Source organism: Berghia stephanieae, chromosome 1 (genome assembly GCF_034508935.2).
Source record: "Berghia stephanieae isolate SIO BIC M18660-M18661 chromosome 1, UCSD_Bste_1.3, whole genome shotgun sequence".
Classification (NCBI taxonomy): domain Eukaryota; kingdom Metazoa; phylum Mollusca; class Gastropoda; order Nudibranchia; family Aeolidiidae; genus Berghia; species Berghia stephanieae.
This window is the reverse complement of record NC_088360.1, coordinates 95,796,517-95,806,516: the sequence shown is the minus strand read 5'-3', so window position 1 is coordinate 95,806,516 and position 10,000 is coordinate 95,796,517. Positions and strand designations below refer to the sequence as shown.

The 10,000-nt window shown below is 34.2% G+C and overlaps 1 protein-coding gene across 3 annotated transcripts in view; it reads left to right on the top strand.

Annotated features, from left to right (window-relative positions):
* LOC144962461 (mutS protein homolog 5-like) overlaps window positions 1-10,000 on the top strand; it is a 50,542-nt gene that overhangs the window by 39,585 nt on the left and 957 nt on the right. For all 3 annotated transcript variants that reach the window (XM_078895420.1, XM_078895421.1, XM_078895423.1), the window contains 6 exons: window positions 754-880; window positions 1,858-2,082; window positions 2,745-2,888; window positions 4,650-4,787; window positions 6,887-6,960; window positions 8,765-10,000. The exon at window positions 8,765-10,000 is cut by the window's right edge and continues 957 nt beyond it. In XM_078895420.1, coding sequence (XP_078751546.1) covers window positions 754-880; window positions 1,858-2,082; window positions 2,745-2,888; window positions 4,650-4,787; window positions 6,887-6,960; window positions 8,765-10,000 — 1,944 coding nt within the window. The remainder of the gene's footprint in view (window positions 1-753; window positions 881-1,857; window positions 2,083-2,744; window positions 2,889-4,649; window positions 4,788-6,886; window positions 6,961-8,764) is intronic.

Below are 10,000 nucleotides of genomic sequence, written 5' to 3'. Positions count from 1 at the left end.
TCCGCTAAATGGATAAAAGAAAATCAATGATTACACATTTATGACTTTTTTACTTTGCCCCATATCACATTTTAAGTGCTCAATTGACAAATTGGAAAAATGAGACAAATAGCAATAATGAATAAAGCATCAACACATTCCCGTCAAATGTGTCATTAGTGGGCATACCAACTGAAATGAGATCAAAATGAGAAAAGCGTGCACTTCAGCAGAATTTTGCATTTAAGTAAGTGTAGGGCACTCTCATAGAAATCACTGTAATTTCTACATGATCTAATAGAGCCAGCTACACAATCATTGCTGGATGGACGAATGGGCTAGATTTGAACCTTGAATGAAACCAACCAATAACGGTCCCTTTGTTAGGTAAATATGCTCTACCAATGGAGCTATTACTTACATAGGCCGCTCGCTTCTCCATTGGCATATGCCATCAACATGCTCTTCTATCAGACATAATTTTGGGCTGCCCTTTCCACTTTCTCCCATGTTGTCCTTTTCTCCTTCAGTTCAGCTTCTGTGTTGCAACTCCAGCTATGGCTTGGGGCCCTCAAAATTAAGATTTTAAGGGAATCCAATCTACGAAGCAACGTTTGGATTATTTGAGTGAGCTTATCATCATGTCAGCTAATCGACTCAATTACAAAGCCTTAATACTCTTAATATGTCATTGACCTCAGTCTCATCATTCTCCTTTTATCATTAATGCAATTTGAAGGTATTTATAAATCTGATGGCATGTGAATCCTCCAGGCACCCTCTTCAAGAACTTTGTTGTAATATATTTGTACCCAATGATGTGACACTGGGGGTAAACAGCAGTAAGATGAAGCTCATCACAGGACCAAATGCTTGTGGGAAAAGTGTCTATCTTAAACAAGTATGTCCATCTTATCATACCTTTTTTTCCCACTGAAATTGATTAAATGAATTTGTTATTAAGGGACGGTTTCTGTCTTTTCTAAAAAAAAATAAAGAAGATTAATTACCTACATTTGGCTGTTTTTAGCATTCTGTATTGTCATTACTGGATAAGAAATCATTTTTGGTGAAAAGAATATATTTTCTGTGTTGATATCTGTTTCGCATCCTAGTTCAGGGGTCTGCCATCAAAAAGTATAACAACCTTGTGCCAAATTTTCCTCAAAAACTAATGAAGGAATAATCTCCATGTTCTTCCCTCTTATCAACATTATAACACTTTGTGTCACCAGAGAGAGATTTTACGGATTTAGCTTATAGGATTTGAATTTAGAACATTACAAAGTTGTAAAAAGTGACAAATCAAAATTTTATGACAAATTTATGTTAAAAATTTATAACTTTGGATTATAAGTCAAAATACACATACCCTATTAAAAAAATTGTCTATAGTGACGTAATACATTATCTCTGAGATAACTACAAATTTTCAGACGATTTCATGGAATAGATTTTAGACTCAAGTCCCTAATGAGGTATCATTATCATGTGATCATCATTATCATCATTATCATCATCTTCATCATCATTATCATCATCAGAATAAGAATTGACAGAAGAAAAAGGAGAACAGTGGCAGGAACTCAGTCTCTTAGTTTGCAAGGCAAGTGCTCTATCCGCTGGGCTATCACAACTCTAAGAATAGGAGATGCTAGAGTGATTTTACAGTTACCTTGCATACTAGAAACACTTATTAGGTTTCCTGAAAATCTATAAAGACCCAAGGTTTTTATCTTTATTTATTTAGGCTATTATATTTTTATGGTCTGATAAATTCGATGCAGTCAGTAATGATCATTCATCCTTATTTATTCTTCAAATCTGAGACAAAGAAATTGAAGTAAAAATGAAAAAAGTCGCAATTTTAATTTTCAGGTAGCTTTGATTGTTTTCATGGCCCATATTGGCAGCTTTGTTCCAGCAGAAGAAGCTAACATTGGCCCTTGTGATGCTATATTCTCTCGACTCAAGTCTTTAGAAAGTACAGCCGTCCGAATGTCTACCTTCATGCAGGATCTCAGCCAGGTGTCACAGGCTGTCAGATCAGCTTCTTCCAAGTCTTTGGTCATCGTTGACGAGTTTGGTAAAGGGACAGAGTCTGTGAGACATCAAATCATTTTATTATTTTAGTCATCTTTTGTGACCAACTATTTCAAAATGGTGTGACTCATCTTGTCACAAAATCAAGCAATGTTAAGTGTGATCAGTTGCTGGGTGGATGACAGTGACCATGAGAAATTCTGGTCCTAATATTGTGTCCTTGGGTAAGGCACTGTACAGACATTATTCCACTCAACTCAGGCAGTGACGAATGTTATTAGAATGTTATTAAAAGGACACCTATCAGGCAACCGGACAATATGAAATGGAAATATGATTTCATACTTGGGCATGGGTCTCACTTAATTTTACTACAATGAAGCCCAGAAATATCAAACACGCAAATCTTGATATCACAGAAATCTCAATTCCCTATATAATCCCCCAATTTTCATAGTAGTGGCAACATGAAAATCTTAAAACACTTTCGAAGGCAAACATGGAAATCTTTAACAACAATAGATATACACTAACGCATTCATGGATAACATTCTTTTGCCTTTTCTTTGAATTAAATCGAAACCATAGTCATAGATGCCATCCTCTCCCTGTGGTGTTAATTATCATTATCGATTTCCTATGTAAGTTTTTTAATGGGTTTTTTCTCCCCTTGGTGTTCACTCAGCCTACAGTTAAATAATATATTGCTTGATTATTGCCAGACGGATGGTTTATCACTGCTGACAGCTGTAATCAAATATTGGATTGAGAAAGAATCAGAGTGCCCCTTTGCTCTCATAGCCACACATTTTCACAGTATCATTCAGCAACGACTTCTCCCTAGACTGCGTCACGTGGAGTTTTTGGTGAGTAATATGGATGGAAGCAATGCAGTGCCTATTATAGAATGTTTTAGGGGTTATTGATCACAATTATTGTTGATAGTTAAATGCTTTTAAATGTGCCTTAATTTCAAGATATGATTTATCATTATCACCAAAATTACATTTCTCATCCTCGTTATCATCATCATCAGCAGCAGCAGCAGCAGCAACTGCACCAGCACCAGCACCATCATCACTGTCATTGTTTCCGTTTATACTTTCCCAATTTAACCTTTACCAAAGCATACATTTTTTTTTTCATTTCATCCAAATAGACAACTCTGTTCATACTAGATCCACAACAGAAGTCTTTTTTTTTTTGTAGCATAGAGGATACAATTCATTTCAATTTTTTCGACTGCAATGTTAGGTTAGACCTAGTCACCTGTTTCAGAAGAAGAAGAAGAAGTGGGAGGATCTAGGCTTGCTCACAGCCAACAAAATCACTTTGTTACTGACCAATGCTTACCTACCTATAGCTGTTGTCAACTGGTACATAGAAAAATGATGCTATCCAGGGCTACCCGATAGTTGCTGGCTAATATTGGCCACAAAGAGAATCATGTTTCAATTATTAGTTTTAATTCTTTATTTCAACTAGTTAACTACTGTACCCTGGAAAGACATGTATTTAAATATTTGGCCAGAAAACATGTCATTTCAAATATCAATTGATCTAAATGACCCTCATCTTGGCAAAAACCCTCAAACTTGGGACCTCATGAGTGTGGCAGTTTTCGAAACCAAATTTGTTCCAAGTCTAGTCGATTTCATGTTTATCAAAACAGATGAGTTTTTCTAGAGGGGTCAAATTGTTTGTAGGGTCTGGCCAAGTGAGGGTTTATTTGGCCACTTTTAAAGTCGAAATTGACCACAAGGAACTCTGACCATCTGGCATTTCTGGTACTGTCGAGGTGTCATTACCTCTCGCTGACGAAGCAGGAGGGAATCAAGAATGAAGATATATTCTGTTGTATTATTAAATGCCATTTAATCAAATAAATGTCCCAACCCCGGATAAATAACAGAGGGAAAATGGCGTTTAGGCACTGTTACGATAAAAACAGTGATAATACACATTGGAGAGTGAAAGCGTATCTGATCTGGTAAACCTCTTGACAACAGGAAAAATACACATTCTGGCATGGTTGGGACATGACTTATCACAGGCACTGATCCGCACATTGCCACCATTATTATCACAGGTCTCATCACACCCCCTTTTTTCCATCTTCTTGGAACCCTTGAATAAAGACATAATTTTTTTGCTCCCAGACGATATTGCTATTCAAGGGTATTCTGAAAAACTATGGAAGGATTCAGCTTTTATCAACTTCTCTAGGTTGAAAAATGAAATAAAAATCAAAAGCTTTGTCCACAATTTTTAGTCACTTTGAGAAACTGTACTTGAATGCAATTCTTTATGTGCTTGTTTCTAATTCTAAATGTTTGTTTTGTTTATATGTTTTTTTTTGTGGGGTTGGGGAGGGGGGTTTGGGTTTGTATTTAATTTTTTTTTTTTTTTTTTTTTGGAGGGGGGGGGGGGGGGGGGTTGTTATCATTATTCAACCGAGAGGAATTGATGAAAGCTGGATCATATCAGTATTTTTTCTTGAACTACTTAATGTATTTTGTGTCGAATGTCATTTAAAGAAAATTTTTTAGTCACAGCCCCATTTATCCAAGTCTATTCTTCAAACTACGTTTTACATTAATTTTCTACTCTATCTCTTCCTCTCTTAGACATTTGACACTGTAGCCAATGAAGAGGAGCTTGTATTCCTGTATCAACTAATTCCTGGCCATACCAGTTCCAGCTATGCTGGTAAATGTGCGGCCCAAGTTGGCATTCCCAGTGATGTGGTGAAAAGGGGACATCAGGTGATTTATAATTCTCTATCATTTATGTCTGTTGTCTCAAATATTGCGGCTATGTGGTCTTGTGGTATGACACTTTCGGATCAGGAGGTCTTGGGTTTGAGCCTCGTTCAGCGCATAGTTGAATCCATGGAAAAGTCTCTTTACTCACATTCTCTCACTTTACTCTCACATACTCAGGTGTAAAATGAATACCTGGCCGTTAACAGGGTTGTCTCTGTCGGAAAAAAATTGTAATATTGCCTAACAGGCATCATATCCCATTCTACATGTTATGTGTTGCTTTTGGTCAGGGACCCTTTGTAAAACAGCTTTGAGCATTTTTAGTGGATATTGCGCGTTTTCAAGCTCAAGAAGGCAGTGTAAAGTTGAGTCTATGGAGAAGGCTCTTTTCTCAGATTTTGTGGCTGTACATGGATGTAAAATGAATGATGATGATGATGATACTTTATTGCATCCCAAAAAGGAAATTTTTTGCACAGACATGTTATAATTTACACAGTAAAATAAATAGAGAACGGATACATGATGTATATATAAATAAGGAACGGTTTCTTAGCCAGAGTTGTGCTTTATATGAATAAGTTCAACACTGTATAATAGTTAATATTGTCAATGTAAATATTGCAAATCATTTGAATTAATAAGTTAATGTTTACATTATTAGGAAGTATTAGGAAGTAAGACGAGTTGTCCAGCTTTTGACAGCTTCTTTTGTTGCAAAAATAATGATTTCTGCTGATTCAAATCATTGTCCCCCATAGGCTCTCTTTCATCTTTGGGAACAGCCAAAAGTCAAAGAGAGCCAGATCTGGAGAAAAGCGTGGATGCTCCAATATGTCTCACTCATAATTGCTCAACAGCTCAATACCCAATTTTGCTGTGTAACTGGTTTGTAGACCTGGCCATTTCTTTCTGATGGCTGTTGTCAACTTTTCTTGAAGAATTCTTTTATAATATCGGGAGTAGATTTTAGTGCCGTTCAGAACAGACCAACTCAAAATGATGCCAGATATGTCAAAGAATAACATGTGCATCACATTTAGGGCATCTTTTGCTTTTGACATGACTTCTCAGGGTGAGGTTCATCCTTCGTTTCCCCACTCAGGAGGCTGTCTTTTTGTATATAGGTTTGATCTCCAGTGACGATTCTATCTAAAAACATGAAACAAATGAATTGCCTTGAGAAATCGATATTAGCTTCTTCCTCAGTTGGTGTCAGCAAATGGGGAACCCATTTTGAGAACAGTTTTCTTTTCAAGTTTTTCTGTGAGAATCTGGTAAACAGATGTCATTGACATGGACAATTCTCCAGCAATTTCAGAGCATGATTTGTGCCAAGAATTGTTCAACAGCTGAAATTCCTGCATCACCACAAGTACTAATAAGCTTACCAGGCCGGCTTTAATCTTATATATCCCTTTGCCCATCAGAAATCGCTTCAATCCACTTTATAGTGGTTTGATGGATGGTGCATTGTCTTCAAGGGCAGTTATTAGGTCTTTGTGTATGTTTGGGGCATATTTATTAGTAAACATGAAAACTTTAATATTACTCAAAAACGTCATACCTTGAGACAGATTCCCTCATTTCCTGAGCATTTATTATGCCGGCCATCATGACTAAACTATCAACAGGAAAAGGAATAATTTTCTATTCATTTAACACTCATGCTTAAAATTTGCACACAACCTAGTTGCACCAAATTTCATTATTCTGTACCAAGAAGTTTTGATGTTATGATAGAAGGGAAGTATTATTGGAATGGACCTCATTATAGATATAATTGCTCTTTGGGCATGAAAAGGGGGTCAGTCCCTTATGTTATTAAATGACTTTAAAAAATGTCTCTGTTTTGGAATTATAAAATTTTGGTATTGCCAGACCCTTCCTGGAGTTTTTTCTAAAAGGGATATAGTCTTATGGATTCATCTTTTTGTACCAGATGTTCCTTTTTTTACTGGAGTTTGAATTACCTAAAAGTGTTCCAAGTGATGCAAAACAATTAAAAACAAACAGATCAACAAGCTTCCCAAGCACTTCAATATATTTGTCATTATTTATTTGAATTATTTTGTGGGGTTTTTTTTTTCTTCTCTCAGGTATCTGATTTGTTATGCCAATTCAAGACAGTCCCAGTCGAGGATAGTTCTACATCTTTAGCAAGGAGACAGATGTGAGTGCATCTTTATTTAAACATTCCCGCTACAGTAGACGTTACTTTAATCAGATGAAACATGCCATTATTTTATCAATTTTAACAACAAACCTAACCATTTTCACAATGAGATCAGTTGCAGCGATGCAACGAGGGCTTCTACGAAGGCAATAATGTACTTTATGTCAGTGTTAATATAAATAAAATCACCACTTCAAAGTGTCAGATTTTAGAGTTTTTGACAACGAGATAGTCAATTTAATCAATTGAAATTGGCAAAGATTTCGGCCAAGATGAAAAAAAAAATTGTTTTGTGAAAGAACTTTATTTTTTCTCAATATGTATTATGGCTTTAAATTCAATTTCATTGTCAGGTTCCCTCAAATATAATACCAGAGTGTGACAGTTGGCAACATATGCCACTTATCGTCATATTAAAGAAAATTTCAAGACCTTAAACATGATCATCTTACTCTGTCTTCAATGGCAACACATCACTTTTCAAGTAAACAATAAACCATAAAAAAAATACTTCCACACAATACTATAATAATAATAATAATAATAATAATAATAATAATAATAATAATAATAATAATATAATAATAATAATAATAATTAATAATGATATAATAATAATAATAATAATAATAATAATAATAATAATAATAATAATAATATTAATAATAATAATGATGGTGTGATGATGATGAATAATCATAATCATAATAATAATGATGATAATAATTAATAATAATAATAATAATAATAATAATAATAATAATAATAATAATAATATTGATAATAATGATAAGAATAATAAGAATAGTAATAAGGAAGAAGAAGATGAAGAAGAAGAAGAAGGAGAAGAAGAAGAAGGAGAAGAAGAAGAAGAAGAAGAAGAAGAAGAAGAAGAAGAAGAAGGAGAAAGAGAAGAAGACGAAGAAGAAGAAGGAGAAGAAGAAGAAGAAGAAGAAGAATAGTAATAAGGGAGAAGAAGAAGAGGAAGAAGGAGGAGGAGGAGGAGGAGGAGACAAAAGAGGGGGAGGAGAAGGAGGAGGAAGAGATTATTATTATTATTATTATTATTATTATTATTATTATTATTATTATTATTATTATTAGCAAATTGGATTTTTCTGTAACACTAAGGCTCCGAAACCACTGGACCAATAGTCACCAAATTTTGACATGAAGATAATTTGAGTGCATTATGAGATTGATTAGACGTTGTGCGTGATGATTTTATTTTTAAAAATCAAATTTGTTACGTCAAATCCGATCGAAAATATTATGTCATTACATTTAGCATGTGGGTTGTGTGTCAACATTCTGGTTAGTGAGTATGACAATGAGGTTGGAGTACATGAATTGAATCAATACGAGTTTGTGGTTCCTCTAAATATTTTGAATACAATCAATTTCTTAAAATTTATATAAACCATTTGCCGCTCTTAACATTGGGAAAGAATTCTACATTAAGTGAGGTAAATATGTAAGATATTAAATGAAGAAAATATCTCTCTGTGCCAAAATAAAAATCTCTTTGGAGTTCTCTTATGAAGTCGAAAAATGAATTGTCTATTAACCGACAATAGAAATTATTATTATTATTATTAATTATTATTATTATTATTATTATTATTATTATTATTATTATTATATTATTATTATTATTAATATTATTATTATTATATTATTATTATTATTATATATTATTATTATTATTATATATTATTATATTATTATTATTATTAATATTATTATTATTTATTTGTTTTGTTGAAAATTTTATAAATAATTCATTTTTTAAAATCTGCAGACATGAGAACATTGTTGACAAGTTTCTTGATTTAAATTTGGATGGAGACGACATAAACAAATTCCTGAAAGATATTGTCTTGAAATTATGTGATGATGCCCGAAATAGGGACACAGATTCCAGACTAGTGAATGATAATAGTAAGAAAAAGGAAAATTCTATCCCTGTTGAGAAAAGCAGATCAAACGTTTTCAAACCTTCAACCAGTAAGACTAATTTATTGATTTCGGGTTGTAATGAGAATAATCAAACATCTGTTTCAAACATAGATGGACAAAGTATCAGAGGCACCAGAATTGCTTCTGAATGTAATGGCAGTACAAATGAGGAAGACAATATCAATCCAACAAAAACCCTAAATCTGAATAGAAACAGTTTGGATATAAACAAAAGAAAGCATGGGCTACCATTTGAAACACCAACATTTCCCAGTTGTAAACCAAAAGGGCAATCACCCTCGAGCTTTCACCAAAAGAAATCTTATATTGATCCAAAGAACAAAGGCGGAATGAAGATGCCAGACAGTGGCAAAGTAAATCTAAATGCCGTTGAGGATAGAGGTGAATTCCAAACAGATCAAGTACAGAAAACCTCAAATCGACAAAAGTCTCAAAATATTCCATTATTTTCAGTACCTTCTAATCCAAAATTTTGCCATAGAAATGTGTATGACAAAGCTTCCTTACTCAGTTTTCCTTTTGTTGCTGGTGTCAAACGTAAATCAGAAAATGTGTGGTCAATTACCCATATCAAGCATGAAAAATTATCAAACTTTCCCACTCCATGTTTTAGTAGTCGGGCTAAAAACCCTGCACTGTCAACAAAAATAACATCATCATCCAGTGCTAAAGATACCAATACAACTCCTGATGCTTCCAAGATAGAAGACAGATATAAAGGAACATCAACAGACCTGTCAAATCCTGATAGAAGCTCAGATGTTTCAGAGCCTGCAGTAGAGACCACATGGTCTGCGAATCTGAAAAGTGACTTCGCCACCACTACAGACTATGATGAATTTGAAGTCAAATACAATTTCCAAGAAACCCCTCATCAGGGTCAGACTCATTCCCGTTGCAAAACTTTAGAATCTCTAGCATTTTCCAACACATCTTCATCATCTACCTATGGTTTAACCAAAAAAATGGCAACAACTGAAATGGACAACCCTGAAGAGAGCAATTCAACGCCCAATTCTGCATTCAGTAAGAAGCCTCACTTACCAGTATCTTCAAA